Source organism: Pelodiscus sinensis, chromosome 32 (genome assembly GCF_052426305.1).
Source record: "Pelodiscus sinensis isolate ZL-2025 chromosome 32, ASM5242630v1, whole genome shotgun sequence".
Lineage (NCBI taxonomy): Eukaryota > Metazoa > Chordata > Testudines > Trionychidae > Pelodiscus > Pelodiscus sinensis.
This window is the reverse complement of record NC_143083.1, coordinates 11,418,026-11,445,406: the sequence shown is the minus strand read 5'-3', so window position 1 is coordinate 11,445,406 and position 27,381 is coordinate 11,418,026. Positions and strand designations below refer to the sequence as shown.

Below are 27,381 nucleotides of genomic sequence, written 5' to 3'. Positions count from 1 at the left end.
GTGGGTCTGGGGGAGCGGGGCTGGCTGGTGGACATTGTGGGGGAGGGAACCGGCCGGTGGGAAGCAGGGCTGGCCAGGAAGGGGTCGGGGGAGCACAGCTGGCCGGGGGCTGAGCGGGGTGAGGGGGAACCAGCTGGTGGGAAGCAGGGCTGGTCGGGAGGAGGTTGGGGGGAGCAGGGCTGGCCGCGGGGTGAGCAGGGCTGGGGAACTGGCTGGCGGGGAGCAGGGCTGGCCCAGGCACACGCAGACCCCAGGGTGCTGCCCGTCCCGCACACGGTTCCGGCGGGGCGCACAGGTGAGTCCGGCCCCTGGGATTCCATCCCGCCCCCGCCCCCCTCCTCTCTACTGTGTAGTTGTGATCTGCCTGGCTGGTCGACGTGCTCACGCAGTTTGCGCGTGTCTCCCATCCAGGCAGCGCGCAACTACGTACTGATACTCGTGATTATAATAAAAAATACTTAATTAGAAAATACCCGACTTTTCTATGTCCGGTATTGTCTCAATTTGTTTCCCAGACAGAAAGCTCAAATACCGGACTGTCCGGTTCAATACCGGACACCTGGCAGCCCTAACCACGGGCATCGCTTCACTCGATGTCTGCCCTGCTGTGTAGCCGTGCCCGTCGGGCCCCCTGCTCTGCCATGCTCTGCTTATTACGCCAGCCCTGCGTCCGAGGGCGCGGGCCGGGCCGGTGCTGGGGAGGTGGCGAATTTTCCATGCTTTAACCAGGGTGTGGGAGGGGCAAGAGCCAGCTGCCTCAGCCTTCGGCAAGGGTGCCGCGATACAATCACACACCCACCCAGCCCCTGGACAACGCGCTTGCCAGGATCGGCCGCCAGGCCAGTGGGGCTCAGGGAGGAGGCCAGTGCAGCTGCGGCTCGGCTGCCAAACAGAACGGGGCGACGCGCCTGCCTGTTGAAGGATAGAGAGGGGCTGGCTCAGCCCAGGGCAGGGAGCTCCGCACCAGGCCCACGCATGGGCGGCCACAGCGAGGCACTGACACGAAACGGGCCTGCCTTTCCCTGGCAGCGTCTCTGGGAGCAGCAGGTGCAGCGGCTTTGAGACTCAAGCTGCTTTTAATTAGGGGCCTGAACGGCCTCAGGGCAGAGAGGGAGGTGCCCCGGTCGGAAAATCTTGGTCAAACTCCTGGGAGTGTCAGGGAGCTCCGGCCAGCTCCGGGCTCCGGCTCTGACGCTGCCCAATCCATCATCTACCTATGCATGTGCCGGGTGATGCCAGCGTTGCCATGGCGCCCAGTGGAGACCTTTCCAGTCTCTCCCCGCACGCAAACCCGCTCGCGGGAGACACCTATTTTTACCGCCTCCTCTGACGACAGGCAGGAGGTAAATTTATCCCACGCTCCCCTGCGTGGCGCCGCTGTTAACCCTGGCAGCCCCGCTGTGGCTTGCAGGCGCCTGCCACTCTCCTGCGCGCCCGATGCCTGGCTGTCGGCCTGCCCCGAGGCCGGGTTTCAAAGGGCCCAGGTGGCTGGTGGCTTGGGGCTGGACCCTGCGGTGTGGCCGGAAGTCGGAGAGAGACGGCGTGGGGGGGAGCAGGGGGCCGAGCAGTTCGAAGCGCTGCCGGCTCGGAGGCGGCTGGGAAGCGCTGTGAGCGAGGGGCCAGCCGGGTGTTTGTCCTGTCACCGGATCGACCGCAAAGCAACAGCCTAACTCGCCTGTTGCCTGGGTGGGGACTGTGATGAACGCACCACAGAAGCCAAAGCACGGCCCATTCTTCCTGCCAGCAGCTCCCCAGGTGGGACCCTGCCGTCACTGTGGGGTGCATGGGGCCGGGAGTCTATTCCTGACTGCAGCTGACTAGCTGTGCCTCAGTTTCCCCAAGCTGTGGCTCCCTCCCCTGGGGCAGGGGAATGTGTTAGGCTCAAGTCTGCCTTATTCTCCCACATGCCCCCAAGCCCTGACTGACTCAAGGGCCTCTGCAGGGAACCATTCTTGTCGCCTTGAACCAGGCTCCTCGCCAGGGCTGCCTGTCTGGAAGCTCAGCCTTGAGGAACTAGGGAGGTGGCAGGGGATGTCGCAGTCCTGAGGCGGCCATGCTGAGGTGGGCTCTTGTCCATGTAGCACCCAGTTTCATCGGCAGACCCCCGCCCCCTCTGCCTGCTCCCCCAGGAGTGACTCACTGTCACCTCCAGCCCCCTTCAGCTGGTGAGGTAGGCTGGTGCCACAGGCCTGCCACCGATGCACCCGGGGGCTAGCAGGTGGCACTGGGTGGCTGGAGGAAGTGCTGGGAGCCCCCTTGCCACTGAGCAGAACTGCATTGACTGTCCCTTCCCTAGTGCCTGGCACCCCTCTGGCTCAGCCTGCACCCCCCGCCCTAGGGACGCTCTCAAGTGCCCAGGAGTTGGCCATGGGTCCCAAGGACACGGCCACTAAAATGGCTCCGGGGCTGGGCTGTAGATGAGATCTGCTGCCCTGTGAGCTTCCCTTGGGGGGCCTCTGATCCCCCCCACCCAGTAAACAACCCCCCAAGCACGTGGTCTGCAGCCCAGAGCTAGCAGACTGGAGGGACAGGCGGAGCTGCATCCCAGCCCCATCCAGGACACGAACTCGCCGGCCCGAGGCCTGTCCATGCAGCTGGGGCCAGAGGAGCATGGGGCTGGCAGCCTGGCACGCTTGGGCACTCAAACTGCTCGTTTGCTGCCCACAGCGAGTGCCGTGGCGTGCTCGGGGCGCGGAGCCGGCCGGGGGTCCCATGGGTGGGCGACCTCCGCAGGCCAGCCTGGTCCCTCGCTCCCGGACCGCTGGTGTGGGGCCCACCGCTCAGGGCCTGCTGTAATGCAGCCTGGAGTAACAAGGGACTGGTGGCCATGGGCGGGGGCAGAAGGACCCAGCTCACGGCACGTCCTCAGCCGGAGGGAGGATTCCGGGTTGGATGCAGAGTGAAGCTGGGGGAGAAGCCAGATGCCTCACCTCCCTCCCCCCGGGGCCTGCCCTGACCAGGTCCCCCACTGGCTGACACGGGGCCCGGTAGGCGTTTGAAAGCTGCCCACTCGGCTCAGTGAGCCCGGGCGTGAGCCTGCTGCGCTCCCAGCCTGTCCGGCCGCTGGGCCAGAGCCCCGGGAGCCTCTGGCTTGTGCGTGTTGTGGCTCCAGCCTGCGCATGGCGGCTGGTTTCTAAACCAGGCTGGGCATCGTCTCCTGAGGCGAGCCGGGTGTCAGAGCTGCCCCAGCTCTGGCTTTCTGTTTCCACTCGCTCACGCCAACCTTCTCAGAAATGACCTCCCCTCCACTTCAGCCTATTTGCATATTTTCCATCCTGTGTTGCTTGGCCGGGTCTTAGTGGTGCTTCGCATTCGGCCTGCGGGCGGGGGGGTCCTGCCCTCCCCTGAGCAGCCCGAGGGGACGCGCCTCCAGCCCCCTCAGTAGTGACAATCTGGGCTGGGGGGGGGGGGGGCAAATTCCACACGGTCCTGGGGCTGGCCGTGCGGGGCCAACGCAGACGCTGGGCAGGAGCGCACGGTGCACGGGGCTGTACAGCCACGCTTGCTCCTGGAGCCAGACGGCGCTTTGAGCCATCGTCCAGACGGCTGGGGCCAAGTGACGGACCCAGGCGGCCCGGCTGTCGGCTGGAGCCCGGATCAGAACCCCCGGTTCCGGTTCCCAGCTCTGTGTTCTGGGCACCACCCACTGGGTCTCTGGGGAAGTGCCTGGCTTCTCTCTCCCTCCCCCGGACTCCTGGGCCCAGCCTTGCCCCAGGGCTGAGGGTGCAAACCTAGACTGTGGGAGGCTTGGATTGAGGTCGCTGCTCCGCACAGCCTCCCTGCTTGGCTCCCATCCTAGCCAGGGCGAGGGAGGGGGTGAATGTGTCCCCACTGGGGTGCTCAGGTGGGATGGGGATGGGGCCAGGAGAAATGCATCCGGGGAAGGGGCGGTTGGTTCTCAATGTGCCAAGAGAGGGGGAAACCACATACACGGCTGTACCCCAGTTGCCACAACAACCAATTGGCAGTGACGAATCACTATGGCAACGCGGCCTGTGCTGGCTGTTCCGGGCAGCAGCTGACGCGCCGCCATCAAAGGAGCTGCGGAGGCAGGACCGGTGCTGGGGGGAAGCATCCAGCTACCACCGGCCTGTTGCCCCCTCCCCGCCCCCAGTGGCATGGAGCGGAGGCGGCGTTCTCCCGCCTGCATTGACTTCCCGGCTCCATCGTGGCAGCTTCAGCCGCTGAGTCATAGCCAGCCAGGCGCTGCCGCTGCACACGCCGGGGCCTGGCAAGGCGGGCGCTGTGGGGACCAGCTGCTCTGCCCTAGGAGGGAGCGCCCTCGGTGTGCCCCTGCGGCGGAGGCGGGGGGCAGCCGTGGGCTGAGCCGTCTGGCTTCACCGGAGCTGCCGGGACACGAGCGGCAGCGGCTGCAGCGCCGTGACCCACAGAGGCTGGTTCTGCCGCCCCCTTTTCATAGTCTCTCCCCAGCCCTCCACGGGCCGGGCCAGGCTCTATGTGTCACCCCCCCCCCCCCCACGGGCTTGCTGGGCCTGTGTAAGGTAGAGCAGCCTCCGGGCTGCGGTAACTCCTCCTGGCCTTCCTAGGGCCCGCAGAGCGGCCGCTGTCATGTGGCTGGGCAGGTCTGCAGCGGGCAGAGCAGAGCCTGGAGACAGAAATGCCAGGGCACTTCCTGGGAGTGATCCTGGGTCACTTGTACCCACTGTCCCATGCTGAGCAGGCCCCCCCAACTGGCTACGCTCCTGCCCAGCCCAGGTCCCCAGAGGCCACGTTTAGAGGGCGGGAGGGCAAGGACAGAACAGCACGTCTGGCTCTGCAGCAGCACCCCAGCCGCACAGTGTCCCAGCTTCCTGGGCAGTCACCCAGCCCTGGTGCAGTTGGGTCATCATATACGAACAGCCCTACCAGGTCGGACCAAAGGTCCATCTGGCCCAGGGTCCTGCCTGCCAACGCCAGGGGCCTCAGAGGGAGTGAATAGAACGTGATCCCTCCCCTGTCGCCCATTCCCAGCTTCTGACAAACGGAGCCTAGGGACACCATTCCTGCCCATCCTAGCTAATAAGCATCGATGGACCTGACCTATCCTCCATGAATCGATTTAGCTCCTTTTGGAACCCTGTTAAAGTCCTAGTCTTCACCACATCCTCTGGCGAGGAGTTCCACAGGTTGACACTGTGCACTGAGTGAAGAAAAACTTCCTTTTTTTTTTTTTTTTGAAACCTGCTTCTTCCCTCTTCTTTTCATTCCGTGATCCCAAGTCTCCCTCTCTCTCCACTGCCCCCAGCGCCTCTGGGACTGTGCAGCACCTAAGCTAGCTCGAGGAGGGAGCACATCAGCTGAGAACCTGGCTCGAGCCAGAGGGACTTTGGGCCCTGAAAGGGGCAGGGCATTTCCCTAGCTTGTTTGTTGCTGCGTAGGCTGGAGGAGAAGCAGCTTTGCCCTGCGTTCGTTCGGGCAGTGCAGCAGGGCGTTAACACGCAGGAGCGACTGCTGGAGGCTAGCCCAGCCCTATTGCTCCTGCCAAGGTCAGGATGACTCAGGGCACGCCAAGCCAAGCCCCACAGGTGGCTGCTGCCATGTCAGCGCGCAGGGAGACAAGTCAGCCAGGGCATTACAAACCTCACCAGCCACCACAGCAGTGCCAGGGAGCCATTTCCTGATTGTCCCGGGGGGGGGGGGGGACAGAACCCCCCATATCATGCAAGATTTGGGCCACAGGAAGGCCTAGAGACCAGGAGTCAGCAAATCATAGAACAGGAAGAGACCTTGACAGGTCATTGAGTTCAGTCCCCTGCACTCATGGCAGGACCAAAATACCATCCCTGGCAGATTTGCCTCTGAGACCTAAATGGCTCTCTCAGGGATTGACCTCACAACCTGGGGTGACTGAGTTATCCCTCCTCCACACTCCAGCACTCAGATCCGGTCCAGCACTCAGTGCACGTGGCCTAGCGCCTCCTCACCCATCAGTGCCTTGTGTGGCTCTTCATCCCTGGGGCCCGGCACTGCTGGGCCACAAACACGCCCCTCATGTAGGGAAGGAGAAACCCGGCGTCGTTGCACAATCTGCCCGCACCACATCCTGCGCCGGCACGGCAGCCATGTGGCCCGCCCTGCTGGGAACCGGCCCCAGCCAGGAGGGCCCGCCCGGGGCCCGGCCGAAACACTCGACGAAGGAGAGGAACAGCTCATGCTGCACCCCCAACCCCGCCTGCCTTCGGGAACCGTGCCTGGCACCCAAACCCAGCCGTGCCAGGACCCTCCCTGGCAGTGGGGCGGGAGCCCAGGGCTGGGGCGGGGGACTGCAGCTGCCCTGGTCTGCCCCCGCCCCCGTCACTTCTGAGGGAGGGGCACCCTTGTATTCCAGGCGGGATTTTGCAGTCACTTGGGGTGGAATGTGGTGAAAGGCACCTGGGGCAGGAGGGAAACCGAGTCACGGTCCACAGGGGCCATTGGGAGATCCAGGCTGGGCACTGCCAGACCCACAGCCTTCACTCTCTGGGTCACTCGGGAACAGGGCTGGGGGGCACCTCTGCTCCCTGGCAGAATTGCCAGCAGCTCCTCAGGGGCTGGGGCAGGACGTGCTGTGGCAGCTGCCCCATTGCTCTAGCGGGAGGGGCTGTTCCCAGGTTCGCTTGGGCTTCGCTTTCTCCCCTGCTGGGATGACCCCTGCACCCCCCCTCTGGTTTTGGCGCTTGCTCTTCCCTTACCCCCCCCTCGCCCCCGCAGCACCTGCCCAGCACAGACCCCCGCCCCCCCAGCTCACTCCTGCGCCCCATCCCCCTCTCCAGGGTGCTGCAGAACACGCTGCGTGTTCCAAAAGTGCTGTGGAAACAGGCCGGCTGCGCTTTCCACACGCCCTGCGGTTGCACAAGGGCGGCCCCGCATTGAGACAGAGCCTGCCTCCCGCCCGCTGCCCTCCTGGGGCTGGCACCGAGGTGCTGGCTGAGGGCGGCTGGTGCCCAGCCGGGTAGCCCCCATGCCTGGACAGGGGCCATGCTGGGCTCAAGGAGGGAAAGAGCAAGATTAGATCCCTGCCTGGCCCCGTTCCCGCCATGCGTAGGCCCCGCCGTGGCTCCCGGAGGGGAGGCCAGGGCTGGGCCAGGGCTGGGCAGGGAGGTCCCCGCCCAAGCGAGGAAGTTGTGCAGGATGTCTCAGTGCAGATGGAGGGGCGCAGCGCTGCCGGGGTTCCCCACGGGGCCAAGACCCCCACCCCAGGCTCATGGGGAGGGTGGGAGCCGAGGCGGCGTCACAGACGTGGCTCTCCTGCAATAGGCCGGCTCCCTGCGCCCAAGCCCTCCTCCGGTCCCCGCTGCGTCTGGCCATGCTGCAAGGCCTTGTTTGCAGCCAGTGTGCTGGCAACCCTGTTGGCAATGCAGCATTGGGGCCACGGCACGGCCACGCCCGCCGGATGGTCCAGTAAGGCTGGGACTGGCCCTCCAGCGGGTCTGTGCCTGCAGGGTGCATACCAGGTGGTGCCAGCATCCCCCACCTGAACCAGACAAAACCCGCCTGGTTCTGGCTCAGCCCCGGCGGGGGCAGGACGGGGCGGGTTACACCTGGGCGAATGGCTCGTCCAGGCATGCGCCCTATAGAAACCCCGGCAGCACGGGGCCTGGGTCAGGGCAGGCTGGGGCTGTGCTGCAGGGAGCAGGCTGGGGGGCTCCAGAGGGGGCGCTCTCCCCTCACAGCCCGCACAGACCCCAGTGCCCCAGCGTGGGCCCTCCAGGGTCTGACCAAGGCCATGCAGCTGCCAGTGGTCCCAGCTGGTGCAGGGGGGCGGGTGTTGTGTGGGGGGGGATGTTCCATTCTGGGCGAGATAGGAGGGGATTAGCGGACCCGTGTGGAGCAGAGGTTAGCGCAGCACGACGAGTGAGTCACGGCGACCGTTCTCACCTCTCCCACTGACCTCCGGAGGGGAGTTGGGCACCGACAGCAGGTCGCTGCTGCGTGCCTCGGTTTCCCCATTTGCAAAGCAGGGGCAGCGACAGCTAATTATCCCCGAGTTATCCCCGGCTCTGTTTGTCTCCGGGCCGTGCGCCAGACCTGATTATCCCCGCTTCGCCGTCGAGCTGTCCCCTTCGCTGCGCTGCCCGGCCCAGCTCTCTGTACAGCCCCGTGCACCGGGGCGCTGGCTCTCCATCCCTGCACTGCAGCTTCCCCTTTTGCCGCCCAGGCCGCCGCTATTTTTGGAACCTGGAGGGATTTTTTGTGCAGATATTATTGACGAGATGAAAGGGCAGAGGATGCGAGTCATAGCGAATGTGCTGAGCGGGTCACGCCGCCCTCCCAGGTCTCAGGGCAGGCCGGGTTACTGTAAATGGTGCAGCCTCCGCCTGGCCTCACTACCAAACCCACGGCCGCGGATCACGCACACGGGGAGCCCTGGAGCCCCCTCGGCTTGGCCCACGGACACGGCTGCGCTCCTCAGGGGAGGCTGCGTCACGGACCGTCCTGGGAAAAGGGGGCTGGAGCGACCCAGTGTCTGTGCAGAGACCCTGATTCCAACTGGGGACCAACTGCTCGGGGTGGGGGGGGGACAGACCTGCCAAGTGGGGCTCCTGTGGGGGAGGGGAGCAGCCGTGCGATGTCAATGCCAGTTCTTCACGGGGCCCCTTGGGGGAGAGGAGAGCGACCCTGAACCCGCCCCCATGCCTCCGCCCAATAACCGGTCCAGGCAAAGGGCTGACCTGCAGCCCTGGCACCCAGTGCAGCCTGTACCACGCGGAGGGGGGACAGGCATTTCCAGGGAATGCAATGGGGTCTGCAGGCCCCTTCCATCACCAATCCTGTTTCCCCCCATTACCGGGGCATTTGGTTCATTCTCACGGCGCAGCCTGGGCGAGGCGGATCAATGTCCCGCAGGGATTAGGCCGAGACCTTCCAACTCAGTGCACATGTGACCCAATCCGGACGGGAGCCCAGGCCTCGGAGGCCACCGTGCCTGCCCCCAAGCCTGGCTCGCCCTCCTTAGCGGCGGGGCCACAGGAAGGGAGATGCTGGAGGCAAAGGGTTGGTCGTTAACACCCAAATCGCCCGCAGGGGCACTCAGGAACCAGCCCCCGCGGGCTGAAGGAAGAGCCCCCGCGGGGCCCCTGCAGCTGCCCTGGGAGGCTCCCCCCATGGCAAGCAGGGGGGACCCAACGGAGCAGAGCGCATGGGGCAGCAGGGAGGCGACGCAAAGCTGCAGCCCTGGTGTTCTCCGGGCCCCCCTCGGGGTAACGCCGCGCCCTCCGCGTATCAAGCCAAATGCTCCCCCACCGGTGCCCACGCAGGCCGCTGGCAAACGTGCCCAGGGCCTTGGCTGCAGGGCACCAGCAAGCCAGGGGTTAATTCTCCATGCAACACAGGTTTGGCAGCCCTGAGATCTGAGAGAGGCCCGGGGCCAGCCCTGCTGTCCTGGCGCTCAGCACCCTGGCTCCGGGCCGAGCACTCACCACCCAGTGACCGGTACCCTCGCAAGCCGCTGGGGTCAGTGGGGAAAGGGCCCCTCCGATGGCTCCCAGCACCACCCCGACATGCCGGCCGGGGATTGGGTGCCTGGGCGTGTGACCCAGGAGCCGGCAGAGCCCCCGCCTGCCCCCTTGGAGCCACTTGGCTTTAACGGGAGGGTGGCTCGGGGCAGCCAGCATGTGGCCAGGCCATGTGATTTCAATTACAGTCAGGCTCTGGCTTGTGTTACCAGTGGCCTCCCGCCCCCTGCCCCTTGCAGTTGGAATCGATCGATCGCCTCCCTGTAGCATCTCTAGCTGGGGCCCTAGGACCAGCCTCCCTCGCAAGGGAGGGGGAGCCAGGTGTCTGCAGACCTCTCCCCGTTCCGGCTGCTTTGCCCGGAGAGCGGGAGGAGAGTTTGCCTCCGGGGTGGGGAGGGGGCAGCAGGCATGTGTGTCTCTGTGCACACGCAGGCAGCTGGGAGGGCAGGGATGCAGGTCTGTGCATGAGTGTGCACGTGTGAGTGTGCACATCTTGGGGTGTGCGGTTGCACGAGTGGGTGCACAGGGGTGTGCGCGCACATCTCATTGTGTGTGTGTACGTGTATATGTACACGTGCATGTGCCTGTCTTGGGGAGTGTGTGCCCAGATGTGCGTGTGTGCACATCTCAGGGTGTGCATGGGTGTGTGTGCACACGTGCGTGTGTGCACGTGTGTGTACACATCTTGGGGGCGGGTGCATGTGCGTGTGCACCTCTCAGGATGTGTGTGCAGCTGCCTGGACCCGTGTGCGGCTCTCTCTGTTCAGCTCGGCCTTTCTCCACCCCCGTCCTCCACGCGGGCTCCCCTCCCCCTGCCCAATGGGTCGCGGAGGTGAGGGGCCCAGCAGCTCATGCTAATGGGGAAGTGAAGGCCTGGCCCCCCCGGCACCGGCAAGGAGCCTGGCCCTGGTCCCTCCCCAGCAGCACCGCGTGGCCACGCTGGCACCGCTCCGGAGAACAGCTGCTCTGTGGCTGCTCCGCGGCTGCTCCCTCCTCCCCGGGCTCAGGGCTGCTCCGGCCCCCGGCCCTCCTCCCCGCTGCCGGGGGTGGGGACTTTATCCCCGGCACACCGCGCTCCCCGCCTCCCCCACCGCTGCGCCGCGCCGGGGCCTTGACGTCAGCCGCTGACGCTGATCCACCCCCTCAGCCGCCTGCAGGCCCCGGCCTGGCCGTGACGTGCAGCGTGGCCTGAGCTTAACTCCTTCCCCCCCGCAGCGCTCCCCCAACCCAGCCCCTCTCCCGCCCGGAGCGGGGGGGGCATCCTGGCGGGGGCAGTGTGAGACGGAGGAGGGAGTCAGCCGCCCGCCTGCGGCCCTGAGAGGCCCACGGCCAGGCTGTGCGTCACGCCATCCCCGCGGGGAACTGGAGGGGCCGTGGGACGGGTGCCCTGTCCCCTCCTCCCCCAGGTTCCCTGGGGGCTCAGCTGGGGGCCCCCTGTGGGAGTGACGCTCGTCCCGCTGCCAGCCCAGCCCTGACCCTGTGTCACTGGGCCCCAGTCCTGGGGTTCCCGTCACCCAGCCCCAGCCCCACACGCACACAGCCTGCTGGGGCAGAGGCTGCCACCCGGGGGGGGTCCTGGGGAGGGCGCAGCTGGGACAGGGAGATGTGTGAGCCACTGGCTCTGGCACCAGAACAAGGAGCCAATGGACACAAGCACCTTCCCTCCAGTCCTGGAAGCCCTTATGGAAGAGCCAGATCCCCGGGGGCGGGGGCGGGGGGGGGGCGGGGGGGGGGAAGTCCTGCAGGCTGTGGTCTGGTCCAACCCCTCCCCCAACACCTGCCCTGCTATGGCCCTCCCTGGGGAGGGAGCTGTTTGGAGAGGACCAGGGAGATGGAGCCCCCCCCCGGCAGGTCATGCTCCCCATTGTCCCCTAGGCAGCCCCTGGGGTCCTCACCACCTGCCCCCAAAGCATGAGGGGGGGCCTGGCGGAGGCAGGTGGGGAGCCCTGCTCTGCAGCTGTGTGCCCCGGGGCCATCCGCTCCCAGCCAGCAGGCAGAAATCCCCAGGGCTGTGGGTGAATGAAGAGGCAAATCTGACCCCCTCCCCTCCAAGGCCTCACCCCTCACCAGAGCCCAGCCCTCACTGTGGCCACCGTGACTCCCAGACTCTTCCACTATGGCCACTGGCCCCTGCCCAAGGGAATGTCTCCCACCGCCAGCTTCCCCGGAGCAGCCGGGCAGCTGCTCCGCAGCCCCAGCCTTCCCAGGGGCTGTGCCACGGCCACGGCCGTCTGTGCCACGGCCACGGCCGTCTGTGCCACGGCCACGGCTGTCTGTGCCACGGCCACGGCCGTCTGTGCCGGTCAGGTAGCCACGTGGCCCCAGCCCGTCCGAGCGGCTGGAGCCCAGGCAGGGCCGCCCCGTCTCTTTGGGAAGGCAATGCCTTCCCTTGCCTTCATTACCCCTGGGACTCCCCGAGAACACGTGTCCTGCCACCCTGACCGGACTCCCTTGCTCATATTCCTCCCTCCCGGCTGGGCCCCTCCGCCCACGCTCAGCAGCCTCCCTCTCGTGGCTTTCCCTGTGCAGGGCGTTCTGTCCGCAGCTGCCACCCCCAGTGCCCCGCCTGCTGGGATCTCTCCCCGAGACTCCCCCTTCTCCCAGCCGATTTTGTTTCTCCCCCTCCCCCAGCGTAAAACCCGCAGGGTAATTTCCACTCCACACACATCAGCAGCTGCTCCTCCTAAATGAGTATTCTTTGCAAATGCAAGGGGGAGGGCTAACCCCACCCCCACCCCCAACCCCGCACTTGCAGCCCATTCAGCCGGCCAGGTACCCAGCCCCACGGAGCCCTGCCGGGCCCCTCCCCAGCCATTTCTCTCCTGGCTTTTGTTTCCAGCTCTCCAGCCAATTCTTGGCCCCGTGGCAAGTGCTCGGAGCCAGGCCGGAGCCAGCGCCCGGTTTAGGAAGCCTTGTTTTAGACACGGGTTCGGAGGGGCAGCTCCATGCAGGGGGCTTCCTAGGTCGGTCAGCGGCCCATGGATCCTGGCAGTTTCCACCTCCCGGCTCAGGGAAGAATCTCTTGGTGGGTCCTGTGCTTTCCCCAGGCGGAAGGCGGAGTCAGAAACGAGGGTTTTGCACAAGCGTGGTCACTGGTGTCGCACCACTAGCAGTGCTAACCACGTGCTCTGGGCTGGCAGGGGCGGAGGGGCACTTACACACAGTCTCTGGGGCTGGCGTGCGAATGAGGCTCGCACGAGGGAGCCCTTCTTGTGACAAGGCCCGTCTTGTTCTTTTATCCCAACCCACTTTCCCCTTTGCTCATTGTCTCGGAGAGGGGTCCGGGGCAGCCGGAGCCACTGGCAAGCACAATCATTGGCCGCAGCGTCTGGCAGCTGCGTGGCCTGCCCGGCCGCGCCTGCAGCCTGCAGCTGTGTTCAGGCTGGTGCCTGGATCTTTTCTCTCTCCGGTTTCTGCTCAGACCCGGCCGAGGGGGGCTGAGGCCTGCTGCCGACCGTATGTGTGCGGCCAGTGACGAAGCCGTGCACAAACCAAAGCTAGCTCAGTTCTCACAGGGTCACCCTGCCAGTCCCTCCACCTCTCTGCAGTGCACGGCCCCTCCGGGATGGGGAGGGTGCCGGAGAATGTCCCGGACTCCTTACGCGGGGAGCTTTGCACGGCAGCCCTCCCGGGGGCCCTTGGGTGCCAGGGAGGGAGCTGGTGCTTTGCAGTGCCCTGGGCGAGGCCATACTCCCTCCCACCTGGGAACGTGGCGCGAGGGGAACGTCCTTGCTGCAAAACAGGAAGCGAAATTCAACTGTCTGGCGGAAGCCAGCGCCCGCCGAAGCCTGCAGAGGAAGTTGGCTTGTTACTCGTCTGTTTCTGACAAAAGGCAGCGCGGAGCCCCGCGCCGCAGGGAAGGAGTTAAACAGAGATCGGCTCGCCAGGCTGACCTCATGCGCCGGAGGGCGGGGGAGGAGAGAGGCAGAGGCGCCCCCCCCCTTCCTCCCCCTCTGCTCCCGCACCAGGCTGGTGGGGGAGCAGCCCCTTGCGTCTCCGGGCTGGGGAGAGGGGGCGGGGAGTTATCGATCAAGACTGCCACACAAGGAGGCTGCTCCGGCCGCCCCCGGGGTGCCCTGGCGGTTCCTGGGAATCCCAATCCGCAGCGGAACAAGCACTCGGCTGCCCGCCTGCACCCACACGCAGCCAGAGACAGCCAGCCCCAGCCTGGCCCCCGCCCGCCCCCTGCCCTGGCCTGCACAGGCGGTGCCATGTGGCCCCAGGGCAGCCGCTCTGGGCCAAGGGGCGGCAAACTCTCAGGGCGACGGCCCTGCCAGGGGCGCCACACGGGGCAGGGCGGGGAGGCAGATCCAGCTGGAGCCTGGAGAAGGAGGCTGGACTCCCCCAAGGGGACGGCGATGACCTAGGCTGGGTCCTTGGGCTGCTCCCCCCCCCGGCTCAGTGTCAGTCACCGCAGCCAGCTGGCTGTCCCCGCCCAGGCCCAGCCAGAGACTGGCTCCGTGCGCAGCCAGGCAGCGCGGGCCAGATGAGGCAGAGCCATAAAGCTGGGTGGGGACTGTGTACTGAGCACACCGCGCCCCATGGCTCCCCGCTCGCCCCAAAGGCAGGGGGAGCGTGCCGAAGTGGGGCTTGCCTTTGCTCTGTGGCGCGTTGTCGTGTTGCCTGTCATTCTGACTGTCCTGTCCTGATCCGCAGGGACGCTGTGTGCGCGTGCCTCAGTTTCCCTGGGCACTGCACCTGTGCCCAGATGGGAATTTTGGATGAGGCTCTCGCTGAGGGGAGGCTGCCCAGACCAGCACGTTCACAATGGCCATAGGCTCCATGTAACATGAGCCCGGGAGGGGGGGTGCAAACAGGGGACCCCTTTTGCCCCCACGCTGGACAAAGGAGGGGGCGGGGCTGCCTGCAGGGCTGGGACCGGTTGCTGAGTGTGCCTGTGAGTCTTGGCTGGCTTAGGATACAGGGAGGGGGGCCTACGCTCTGAGCCCCCCCTCCCCCCGCTTCCCGAGCCGGATTTTACTGCCTGCTCCTGGTTCCTGTGCTCACAAGTCCGTTCTACGCTATGTCCCTGTGAACTACTAAACCTTCTGTTCTCCCCTGCTGCCTGAGAGTCACCTCTGGCTGGGGATGGGGGTGCAGAGTCCGGGGGCTCCCCCACACCTTTCCCTGAGCCACCCAGCTCAGGTGCTGGGGAAGGAGCTGGCATGCAAGACCGTGGGTGGCTTTGCTTTTGGTTTCTGGGAGTCCCTCCCAGCTGCAAGGACATGGGTGCAGCATTCCCGCCTCCCGGGGTTTGCTTCTTGGACAGCCTGATCCCATCTCAAGAAAGAGACCCGGGCACTGGAAAAGGTTGAGAAAAGGGTAACACAAATGACGAGGGGGACGGAACGGCCGTCCTACAAAGAGAGATTGAACAGAGGGGGACTTTTCAGCTTAGGAAAGAGGAGACTAACGGAGGATAAGTTAGAGGTCTATAAAATCATGACTGGTGCGGAGAAAGTGAAGAAGGAAAAGTTATTTACTTGGTCCCATCACATAAGAACTAGGGGTCACCCAGTGAAATCATTGGTAGCATATTTAAAACCAGCGGAAGGAAGTATTTCTTCACCCAGCACACAGTCAACCTGTGGAACTCCTTGCCAAAGGATGTGGTGAAGGCCAGCACTTTAACAAGGTTCAAAAAAGGAGCTAGACAGATTCATGGGGGTTAGGTCTGTGACGGCGCAGACGGGGTTCCCCCGATCCTGGAGCCCCGCAGCAGCAAGAGCAGTCTCCGCCAGCCAGAGCAGAGAGAGGGTTTATTGCTCCTTCAGGATACAGCCCAGCATAGACATGATATTGCTACAGGAGTCTGGGCCAGAATGCCTCAGATCCCTTCAGTTGGGGGGGGGTCCGTCTCCCCCTAGACCTCCAGCCCTCAGTTTAGGCTCACTCCCTCCTGTTTCCCAGCCAGCAACTGCTCCTTCCCCCCCCCCGTCCTGCCCCCCCCAGCCTCCTGTTGGTCTCCACCTCTCTCCCTTTGTCTCTCCCCCTGGGAAACCCCCTCAGGCTGGGCCTAGGTGTCTGGGTTAATACACATGTGGGTGAGTCGGTGGGAATGACACCTCACAGCGCAGGGGGACCCCGGGTTCCAGAGCAGACAGCCCCCCCCACTAGGCCACAAGGTCCATCGATGGCTCTTAGCCAGGCTGGGTAGGGATGGGGTCCCTAGGCTCTGTTTGTCAGAAGCTGGCAATGGGTGATAGGGGGAGGGATCGCTTGATGGTTCCCTGTTCTGTTCACTCCCGCTGGGGCACCTGGCCACTGTCGGCCGACAGGACGCTGGCCAGGATGGACCTTTGATCTGGGGCCGTTCTTACATTCAAAGCATCTGCATGAGCTTAGCATCCCCCAGCTGGCCCTTCCCACCGCCCCTCCAGGAGCCCCCAGCCCCTGGGCTCCCCCAGCAGCCTGCCTGTGCATCAGGAACCTGGCCTTGGTTGGCACCCGCCTTTCCCGCCTTCCAGTAGCCTGGGCTGACTTTTCCTGGGTGGTTAAATCCTTGTGCACCTGGGAGAGTCCATGGAGCTGTGCCTGGAAGAAGGCAACACAACCTAGATTTGCAACCCGGAGGCCGGGAGGAGCCTACCGGAGGGCTCTCTCCTACCGCTACCAGCCTGCCTGGAGAGGGGAGACCCGCGTGGTGGGCAGCCACTGGGGGATACCCCCCCACCCCCCACGCCGGCCGGGAAGCAGCCTGTCATTGGCCGTGGAGACCGCCTCTCTGGGGAAGGCCGCTGGGGGGCTGCTCTGGCAAGGGAGTGCGCAGGGGAGGGGGAGAGGTGCCCCCCCCCTGCAATGCAGGCCCTAGTGCCTCTCCTGTGAGGTGGGGGAAAGGGAGAGCTGGACAGAGAGGAGACAGCAGAGCAAAGCGAAGGAGAGCAGCCCCCCCCTCCACTCTGCTTCGACCCCCCCGTCTGTCCTCCCCAGGCTCTCGCCCCTTCCTCCCTCCCTCCACTTTGCTGCTTCCTCCTCTTCCTGCCTCCCTTTCCCACCCTCCTCCCCGGCACCACGCGGCTGCATCTTGCCCCTGGGGATGGGTATTTCCCCTCCACTCCCCACTGAGTCCTGGTGACAGGGCACCTCAGACTGGCCTCTCCCAGCCTGGGGGCGGAGGAGCCCCATCTCTGTGTGCATTGTCTCTGCTGGCATCACCTGGCGCTGGGCTGGGCCATAGGGGCCCACTGGGCGGGGGGGGGGGGGCCCGCTGGGCAGGGGCGGTGCGGGCCCACTGGGCGGGGGGGGTGTGGGCCCGCTGGGCAGGGGGGGTGCGGGCCCGCTGGGCAGGGGTGGGTGTGGGCCCGCTGGGGGGCGGGGGGCAGGGGTGGGTGTGGGCCCGCTGGGAAGGTGTGGGTGCGGGCCCGCTGGGCAGGGGTGGGTGTGGGCCCGCTGGGAAGGTGTGGGTGCGGGCCCGCTGGGCAGGGGGGGGGGCGGGCCCGCTGGGAAGGTGTGGGTGCGGGCCCGCTGGGCAGGGGTGGGTGTGGGCCCGCTGGGCAGGGGTGGGTGTGGGCCCGCTGGGAAGGTGTGGGTGCGGGCCCGCTGGGCAGGGGTGGGTGTGGGCCCGCTGGGAAGGTGTGGGTGCGGGCCCGCTGGGCAGGGGTGGGTGTGGGCCCGCTGGGAAGGTGTGGGTGCGGGCCCGCTGGGCAGGGGTGGGTGTGGGCCCGCTGGGAAGGTGTGGGTGCGGGCCCGCTGGGCAGGGGTGGGTGTGGGCCCGCTGGGAAGGTGTGGGTGCGGGCCCGCTGGGCAGGGGTGGGTGTGGGCCCGCTGGGAAGGTGTGGGTGCGGGCCCGCTGGGCAGGGGTGGGTGCGGGCCCGCTGGGGAGGCGTGGGTGTGGGCCCGCTGAGCAGGGGTGGGTGCGGGCCCGCTGAGCAGGGGTGGGTGCGGGCACGCTGGGCAGGGGTGGGTGCGGGCACGCTGGGCGGGGGGGGGCCCGCTGGGCAGGGGGGGTGCGGGCCCACTGGGCAGGGGTGGGTGCGGGCCCACTGGGCGGGGGGGGTGGGCCCGCTGGGCAGGCGTAGGTGCGGGCCCGCTGGGCAGGGGGGGTGCAGGCCCAGCCCCTCCATAGTCAGCAGAGCCAACTCGCAAGAGAGCCCTAAACCCAGGCTCAGGCCTGCGTTCCGCAGGGTCCACACTCGGAACGGCCCCTTCCGTCTAACCCTCCACTGGGGCGGCTTGAGAGCCCCTTTGGGGCGCTCTCTGGGCATCTGGAGGCAAATGCCAAGCCCCGTGGCCCCCGGTTCTGAGCCTTCACGGCTGTTCTCTACATCCCCAAGTCGGCAGAGCTGGGAACGGCGCTCTGGGGACATGCGGGGGCAGCCACCCCTAGGCCTACCCCCCCGCCGCGCGCTCGGCAAGCGTGCCCAGCAAGGACTGGAAGCTGGGAAGCTTTGTGAGGCTTGGACGGGCCCAGGGAGTGAGGTCACGAGGCACAAACGTACAGACAGACGCAACCTTCCTCAGACCCTCCCAAGCACAGTGTGAGGTCAGCATCGCAAGGCCGTCCCTGCTCAGAGCCAAGGCAAAGCATGGGGGTGGGGCAGGTGTCACCTCTGTGATGCACGGGCAAGATGGGGCTGTTGTGTTTCTCTGTCATTCCCACACTCTAGGGGCACCCCCATCCCCGAATTCCTAGGGCTCAGGGTGCAACTCCCTGCGGGTTTGCAGGATCTTTTCCCACTGAAAGAGCCTCACACAGTAATATCCTTACGCGTTATTTAGTAGCAATTCCCAAGCAAGCAGAATACACGTGCTAAGCACACAGTGGCATGCGCACCCATCCTGAGAAAGACACGGAAACGTCCCCTTTTGGCCAGGCTAGGTCAGTCTCTCTGGATCCTGGTCATGCAGAGGAGTCCTGGCAGCTCTGGTCGTAGGCTGTGACTTAGAATCACAGAATCACAGAACCGGAAGGGACCTCAAGAGGCCATCGAGTCCAGTCCCCTGCCCTCACGGCAGCACCACATCAGCCCTGACAGGCGTCTGTCCAACCTGCTCTTAAATGTCTCCAGAGATGGGGATTCCACAACCTCCCCAGGCAATTTATTCCAGTGTTTAACCACCCTGACAGGCAGGAAGTTTTTCCTAATGTCCGACCTGAACCGCCCTTGCTGCAGTTTAAGCCCATTGCTTCTTGTCCTGTCCTCAGATGCCACGGAGAACAATTTTTATCCCTCCTCCTTGTTAACACCTTTTAGGTTCTTGGGGGTGAGTTCTTCCTCCAGTTCCTTCCTTCTTTCTGTTTCTTTCTTCCCTTTCCTTCTTGGACCCCAGTTTATATAGTGAAATTGGAGTCCTGCTTAGCAATACTGTAACCGATTATTTGTACTACAATTTTACCAACCTGTTGCCCCATACAGTAACAGAATTACCTACCATTGCTACCCCATCACCTTCATCGATTTACACCTAGCAAAATTATCTATGCAGCAGACGAAAATAATCACAAACCAGACAGAGTTCATCCAGGCAAACAGTCGGACAGTGAGAACCACAATCATAGCCTGAGGATTCGACAGCCACAATTATTGATACGGAGTTTCTTGCCAGACTGAACGGTGTTAAATTACATTTTATTTACCCATCTTGAGATCTGTTTCTTTACCTGGCCATACTGGGCACCATTATGATGGGCGCTCCTTCTTAGCAGCCTGATATGACCCTGTTTTAATGCAATGTAGATGGAACATGAGTATGGAACTCCCTGCTTTACGATTAATGGCCGTTTCAGTCCAGCTGCAGATAAAAGCCCTATGCTTTAGGCCAGGGGAGGGGAACTTAAAGCCTGGGGGCTGGATGCTTCCTCTGACTTGTCTGGATCCAGCCCCCCAGGCTCAGGGCTCCCCCCCCCAGCAGTGGGGAGCCCACACTGGTGCAGACCGGCAGACTGACGCTCACTTGGCCTGCTAGCTGCGTGTGGCCATTGTAGGTCAGGCATCTGCCTGGGCTCAACTCGAGTGGCAGACGTAGGGGCTGGAGAACCCACGCTGCAGCGTCCCCACGGCTATTCGTGGTGCACTACCCTGAGCCCCGCTAGCCCCCCGCTAGTGGCCGTCCCGGCGCATTCGCATGGCCATAGACGGCGGCGTTTCCCGTTAGCTCGTCTGCCTTTGACGGCTGAAAGATGTGCACCCATCGCCTAAGGCACTAGGGGCATCCCCACAAAACTACAGCTCATCACCTCGCACCTCTCCACTACCGGCTGTGAAAAAGCCATTCCTGGACTTTCTAGCTAGAGGATTTAGAAACTCAGGGGCTGCTTCCTTCAGCCGGTAACCTGAGCCAGGAGCCAGGACGGCCTGGCCACATGGCCAGACTCAGGCAAAGGCCTGGTGCCACGCCCCAAATTTAGCACACGCGGGCTGGGGGCCAGGGGGGAGAGGGAAGCAAGAGGCAGAGTCAAGGGGCCTCTGCCAGCAGCTGCCAGATGTTCACATCTAGGGTCTGAGTAGGAGCGCCTGGGCTGACCTTGGCTCGGGGCCATGGAGGCAGTAGTCAGAGCCCAACCCACATAAGGCCATAAACCTCCTTTGGGAGACAGACCTGGAGGGGGGCCCCACTGACGAGCCGAGACCGGTGCGGCGGCGTTCACAGCTCCGGCAAGAGAGGCAAAGTCCTTGAGCACCGGGTGTTTTCCGAGTGCTCTTCAACCAGAACAATCCTCAGCCGGGGTTCTGGGGTGGCTCTGAGCAGTTTCTTGGTTCTTGCTCGCGTCCTCGGGGTCTAGCTGGTCACCCTGCGTGAGCTGAGGCAGGAATTTCCCCCAGGTCAGCACGGCAGGGAACTTGGAAGGGTTTTGCCTTCCTAGGCAGGTGCAGGTGTCTTGCCTGGATTCTCTGGCTGTATCTCAGTGCCTCTGGCTGGGACCCACAGCCCTGCCTCCTGCCGTGTGGGATCAGCTGGTGGGGTCAGCGTGTGTGCAGGCTGGGGCTAGTGATCTGTGCTATCCAGGAGTTCAGATGAGACCATCGAGTCCTTGCTTGCCTGAAGCTCTGGGACTCTGCGTCTCGTGGGCTCCAGCCCATGTGTTTGTGCCAGATCCCAGGCTGGTGGGGGGAAGGGCGGTGTGCAATCCTTTATTGCCAATAAATACACAACGAAAATGCTGGCGAAGGTCTGTGTGCCGCGGCGTTCTCCCTGCTGGAAGCCAGCCACCCTCTCTGCATGGGTTGCTAGGCCGGGTCGGTTAGAGCCCAAACATCACCAGTTTGGGCAGGAATAAGCTTGTAGCGGCTGGCGAGGGTTTGTCTGAACGCAGCACTGCCACTCACGCTTCGACATGCTTGGCAAAGAGGCCAGGCCTCCCGGACACCTTCGGGAGAAGCGCCGCTCCCTCCGCCCCTACCTGTCTGACTGCCGCTTCTGTCTTTCATTCCCCAACGAGTTACACTGCATTTTTAATGGAGCCCTAGGAGATTAACCCTTGGCTGCCTCAGCGTGCACTCCAGCCCGGGTGCAAACAGCACAAGGCCAGTCCCTCCGCTTTGGGCTTGGTGCATTTCAGAGGCGTGGTGCAGGTCGCTGGGGGGGGAGAGCCCATTGGTGGGCACTGGGTTGAGTGTTTCCAATGCAGAGAAAAGCATAGAACAGGTACATGCAGAACTCTGGAACACAGAACCTTGTAAAAGAAGGATTCGGCCACTGTCGGAGTTGTTTCCAGTTCATTGCCAAAGTGCCCTGGGTGCTACATTAACTCTTTGTGGGTACCCAGCTCTCCAGGAACATACCCCCTGCCCCTGCATATCCCAAAAGGCCTTGCATTGGGGCAGCTTTCTCCAGTCAAGCAAAGGCAGGTGAAGGCAAAAGCGGGGCTGCTCCTTGGGGGCTGAGCATGCTGCCTCTACCGCAGCGGTTCTCACACTGTGGGTCAGGCACAGGCCCCCTAAGTGGGTCACAGAAACCCATTTTAGTGGGGCTGCCAGGGCTGGCTTGGGGGTGCTGTGCCTTGAGTGAAAGCCAAAGCCTGAGGACTTTAGGGCAAGACACCAAGATGGCAGGGCTCAGGCAGGCTACATTTCGGTCCCCCTCCTGGGGTCACATTAATTTTTGTTGTCAGTAAGAGGTGGCAGTGCAGTGGCATCTGGGAACCCCCGCTCTCCAGCAATCCCTGTCGGTATCTGGGCTGCAGAGGGATTTGGCTCCCTCCATCGCCCCGAGTCAGGGCAACAAACACAAACTTGTTCAACTGAAAGGAGTTCAGTGGCTTTTCCGGGGTCCTCGGCTTGTGACCTCCCCCAGCAGCACCCATGAACCAATCTCTTCCTGGCTTAGTCACAAGTCATGATAAAGGAGGAAATCTTCCTTCAGCCCTACCAGATACTGAGTAGGGGAATCACCACCAGCCAGTGCTCCCTGTAAGCTGAGTGCTTGGGTGGCTGCCCAGGAGAGATTCAGGTGCCACCCAGCTGATTGGCAGAGTGCCCTTAGCTGACCACAGCCAGCAGCATGTTTCTATTGGTGGTGCACATCTGCATGTGCTTTGGTGCACATAACACAATTTATTCCGCTTGTGGATGGAAAACTTAAGAGGGAACATCGCCACTGTCTCATGTTTTTCTATTCTTATGGCAAATTGCAAAGACCTAGGGAAGGAGTTAATTGTGTTGGTTGGCTCCCCCACAGGTGTTTCAGTGAAGTCGGGAGGCAGGGCAGGGAATTGAAGGCCCAATCAAGAAATGGTCTAAAGCAGCTGACAAACCCAGAGAGGGAGCTGGCAGGTTGCTGTGCAGCTGAGGTGGTTTATGCTGCTTGTATGCTTGAAGGCCTTAGCAAGGGAAAGGTTTGTTTTGCTGCGATGCCGGCTGACCCTGCCTGGCTGCTACACCAATGGATGTTTTCCAGGGTTCTATTATATGGAGCTTTCATTGTTCTGTTCTTGAGTGACAGCTGAACTCTCCTCTCTTCCTTTCTGCTTTGGATTTTTACCTTTACAAATCCCATCCCCTTTTTGCATCCAACTCATTACACCTCCCTAGAGCCTCCTTCCCCTGCACCAGCCTGGAAGGCACCCATACCTGCCCTTCACCACCCCACAGCTTTCCAGCCTGTCAACCCTGCCATGGGTGACACGAAACTACAAGGAGTTGCCATGGAGAGTGTAAATGGAGTCAAAACATCCCCTGCAAGGTGAGGGTTGGTCTGGAGCGTCTGGCACCTGCTTCCTGCTTGCAAGTGGGAGCCAGCTGGGATGCTGGCTGCCCAAAGGGGGCATGAGGCTCAGTCCCAACCCATGCAGAAGCCAAAGGGGCATTGCACGGTTTGGCAGGGAGCTGGGGCCAGCAGCTGATCCGGTGCCCCGGGTTTGCAGAGCCTGGGTTGCAGCAGCGGAGCCTCACGGGCTTGCCCCGCTCCCAGCTGCAGCAGGGCACTGGATCCCATGGGTCCTGGGGGGCAGCCTGAGCCGGGCTGAGCTCCAGGCTCGGCAGCTCCCCGCGCGCCTATAAATATCCCAGGCAGGGCCCGCTGTGCAAACACCCCGCCCTCTATGACATCAACCCAGCAGGCCGCGCGCTGTTGTGCAGTTTACAAGCCGGTCGCCATGGGGACGGGGGCGCCAGGAGGGGGCGGGGCGGCCAGGCCCCGCCCCATGCAAATACGCCCCGGCGAGAACGTCATCTACGGCCAATCCCCGCCGCGCGCGGTGACCTCATCGGGCAGGCGCTGGGTATTTAAGGCAGCGCGGGGCGGCCCCCGACGCGTGTGTGCGAGAGAGAAGAGCGCGCGGCGCGTCCAGCCTGCACCGCCAGCTCCCCGGGGCCGCTGCAGCCGCACCGGGACCGACCCCTCCCCCAGCGGCCGGGGCAGCCGGGCCCCGCAGCATCCCCGGGGCAGCTGGACCGGGACCGCCCCCCACCCCGGCAGCCGGGCCCTGCAACGCCCCCCGGGGCTGCTCCAGCCGGACCGGGACCGGTGCCCGCAGCGCGGCCCGGCGCCCCTTGGGCGCAGCAGCCCGGCGCCCCCCGCAGCCGGCGGGGGAGGATGGAAATACCCTTCTACCATGATGATGTGTTGAGCGGCTTCGGCAGCGGCTCGGCCCCGTCCCGCGGCAGCAGCAGCGGCCTCCCCTTCCCCTTCCCCGGCGGCAGCATGATGAAGAAGGACGGGCTCGGCTTGGCGCTCAGCGACCAGGTGGTGGCCACCCTGAAGGCGCCCGGCCAGGCGCACCATCCGCTGCGGGGCGCGGGCGGCGAGGGCCCGGCCCTGCTGGGCTCGGCCGACCTCGGGCTGCTGAAGCTGGGCTCGCCGGAGCTGGAGCGGCTCATCATCCAGAACGGGCTGGTCACCACCACGCCGACCAGCAGCCAGTTCCTCTACCCCAAGGTGGCGGCCAGCGAGGAGCAGGAGTTCGCCGAGGGCTTCGTCAAGGCGCTGGAGGACTTGCACAAGCAGAACCAGCTGGGGGCGGGCGGCGGGGCTCCCGGGGACCTGCCCCCCGCCGCCAGCCTGGCCCAGCCGCCGCCGCCGCCCCCGGAGCCGCCGGTCTACGCCAACCTGAGCAGCTACCCGGGCCCGGCCGCCAGCTACGCCGCCGAGACCGTGCCCTACCCGCCGCCGCCCGGGCTGGGGGGCGCCCCGCAGCACCCCCGCCTCCAGCCGCCGCTCAAGGACGAGCCGCAGACGGTGCCCGAGGCGCCCAGCTTCGGCGACAGCCCCCCGCTCTCGCCCATCGACATGGACACGCAGGAGCGCATCAAGGCGGAGCGCAAGCGGCTGCGCAACCGCATCGCCGCCTCCAAGTGCCGCAAGAGGAAGCTGGAGCGCATCTCGCGGCTGGAGGAGAAGGTCAAGAGCCTCAAGAGCCAGAACACCGAGCTGGCCTCCACCGCCAGCCTGCTGCGCGAGCAGGTGGCGCAGCTCAAGCAGAAGGTGCTGAGCCACGTCAACAGCGGCTGCCAGCTGCTGCCGCAGCCCCAGCACCAGGTGCCGGCCTATTGAGCACCCCGAGGGGAGCCGGGGACGCGGCCGCCGTGCGCCCTCCAGGCTCTTCCTTTGGCTGCGGGAGCCGGGCAGGACTCTGGAAGCGCCTCGGCTTCGCGGCGGGGCATGGAGCCGCCTTCCTGCGGCAGGACTCGCCCGCCCCCGGCGCGGACTCTCGAACTAGCCGGGGCTTTGGACATGCTGGGCGCTCCGAGCGCACGGAGCCCAGAGACTGCAGCGCTGCCTGGGCGGGGGCGGCGCCCGGCTGGGAGCTCGAGTGTTTGTTTGACGTGTTTTTTCTTTGCTCTATTTATGTTTATACTGGGCCCAATGTCCCTCCCCACCCCCCCTTGTTCGAGGCCACATTCCAGTGTGCAGTAAAGTCTCGTGCCAGGAGCTGTCTGCTGTCTCTCGCCTGCTGGGCTTGGGCTCTTGCTTCCCCAGGGAGGGAGGCTGACCTCAAGGGAGGGGAAGCTGTACTTGCTGGGGGTGGGGGGTGCAAAGCGTGGGTAAGTGTGCCCCCTCTTGCCTGTTGTGGAAACTGCACCTCAGATTGGTCCCATTGGTTGGGGGGGCGGGGGGGGGAGTGTTAAGCCTGTTCTGGAGAACCTACCCCAAGTGACCCCTTTCGGGAGGGGATGTGGTGGGATGTTCCAACAGCAGCTAGTGATGGCGGTACTCGACAGTGTTCAACTTCTTGCCAGGGTGTGCCCAGTCTGTTTTAAAGTCCACTGGTTTGTTTCAGGCTCTTTTCCCTTGGTGGGTTGTGGCCGTGGTTCCTGGAGTCTAAATTCCTATAATGGCAATAGAGTCCCTTGGCGGGACAAAAAAAAAACGAACAGTCGGGGTCATTTGGGCCTGACGTGCGCAACGGGGCTAGAAAGAAGGAACTTGGTTGAAACAGAAAATGGCAGTTGTACAGAGCTGCTTCATTTCTTAGAAACCCTGTGACTAGGCAAATGGCAGTCGTCTAGCTAACTGGAATCGATTGCTCTTCCCTTTCTTCTCAGAAAAGGAATTTCAGCCGTAAAAGGCAGGGGTTGCCTGGAGTATTCAGTGCTTACAGGAAACAGCCAGAATGACCTTTCCTGGCTGGCAGCTGCCCTACTAACACTTGCAGAAAACTGGTCCCAGTGCTTAAAGGAAGATGCCTTTTCAAAGAGTGAAACTGTCTGAAAGAGTGGGTGAGATGCTACTTTCACACTGAGTATTAGTTTTTGGCAGTGCCCACAGTGGGATTGGTGGCTTCTAGACAGGACTATCCTTGCAAAATCAGGACCACAACAGCTCATTAGATGAGTTGCAGAAGAGCTAGGCTCTAATTTGACAAGACTGAGTTGCACCAAACTTTGTCCCCTTGTGTGTGTCTGCATGTCAGCCTTGTGTGTGACCTTCCATGCAGGGAAGTACTAGGGGGTTATTTTGAAAGCAGGAATTCCAGGGTTAACTTGGTCGTGTTCAAGTTAGTTTTTGGAGTGGTGGGGGGGAAGGTGAAGTACTTGAATGGTAAAGCTCCAGGTGAGAGCCAGCTGCCTTCCCACAGCAACCTGAGAGCCTTTTAAACCCTAGCCTCTTCCAGTAGGACTGAACTAGGGTGTGTACAGCTGTCTATGGTACTTGGTTGTGCAATGCGAGGCTCAGTCAGCTGACCTCACTGATACTGGTGCATAATCATAGGAGTAAACAACCAGCCAGGTGGAGATTCCAGCTCGGTACATGCCCTGGGTGGGGGGAATAAACACGAACCTTTGCCAAGGGAGGGGAAAGGCAGCATTGGATAGCACCCTCCTTCCAGCGTTCCGTGACCACGTTCTGGGACAGTTAAAGTCTGTGTCCTTGGAGGCTGTTGGGGCAGCAAGGGATCAGTTGTGTGCGCTGCCTCTACAGGCAGCCCCCCGCGTCTGTTCCCAACCTGTGCGGACAGAGCAGTATTGGTTTGATTGCTGCTAGCACAACACAACTGGCAGGCGGAGATGCTTTCGGAGTAACTCAGAGGGCAGGCCGTGTGGTGCAATGTGGGGTCTCAATGCTGCATACAACATAAGCTGGGGAAGGGTGAAGTGTGCTGCTTGGGTAAAATTGCAGGATCAGGTGGCACAGCACAAGGCGTCCCAGGGCAGCATGTTGCATGGATACTATACCCAGGTAAAACATGCAGAGCGGACAGGAATCGCCCCATTTGGAACTTAGCCAAACCTGAAAGGTTGCTGCTATACCCAGGGAAAGTGTAAAATGAGTCTTTTACCAACCTCCGATTAGATGCCAGGGCAAGTGCTTCCACTGCCTTTCCCCTCTTCTCCCCCCCCACTCTGTCTCTCACTGCCGCTTGACTTGGTGGGGTGGGAGCATGAGGTGATGCAGCCGTACCCCCTTCAGGGAGCAGCCCAGTATCCCCAAAGGAAGATTTTTCTTCACTCAGTGCACAGTCAACCTGTGGAACTCCTTGCCAGAGGATGTGGTGAAGGCTAGGACTGTCACAGGGTTCAAAAAAGGGCTAGGTCCATCAATGGCTATTAGCCAGGATAGGTGTCAGAGGCGTTCTCTATGGAGAACAGAAGCCATGTCAGCATCATGCAGCTCTTCATCATGAGCAGCTTTGTGGTCCAGGCATTGTCTGGAACCATCTGCACTAGAGCCACTGTGTTTCTCTGGGGTGACAAGCGGAGGGGGACAAATCATTTTCTTCCCGGCAACTGGCACATGCTGCACCTTGCACTTTGGCTGGAACATTCTAACCCTTTGCCCGGCATTAAGTGGGGGAGGATTTAAAGGTCTGATTAGAGAGGTTGCTTGGTACTGTATTTTTCTCCTTTCTCGAACAGACAAAACGGGAATAACAATCCGCTTGCAGCCAATATAAATTAAACCACGAAGCCAGCCCAGAGCAGGGACTCGGCTTTCCCCTCTTCAGCCAGCAGTCCCCCCCACTCTGAGAACGGCTTGCGTAGGACAAAATGGCTGGAAAACCCCCCTTGGGTTTTTCCCGAAAGGCTGGCCAAGGAATAAACTTGCTTCCTCAAAATGAATTCATCTC

The 27,381-nt window shown here is 63.3% G+C and overlaps 1 protein-coding gene across 1 annotated transcript; it reads left to right on the top strand.

The window, feature by feature from the left end:
* The first annotated feature begins 23,111 nt into the window (after positions 1-23,111).
* JUND (JunD proto-oncogene, AP-1 transcription factor subunit) lies at positions 23,112-27,014 on the top strand. Its single transcript, XM_075902915.2, has one exon. The coding sequence runs from the start codon at positions 23,409-23,411 to the stop codon at positions 24,363-24,365; it is 957 nt and encodes a 318-aa protein (XP_075759030.1). The 5' UTR covers positions 23,112-23,408; the 3' UTR covers positions 24,366-27,014.
* Positions 27,015-27,381: the final 367 nt, after the last annotated feature.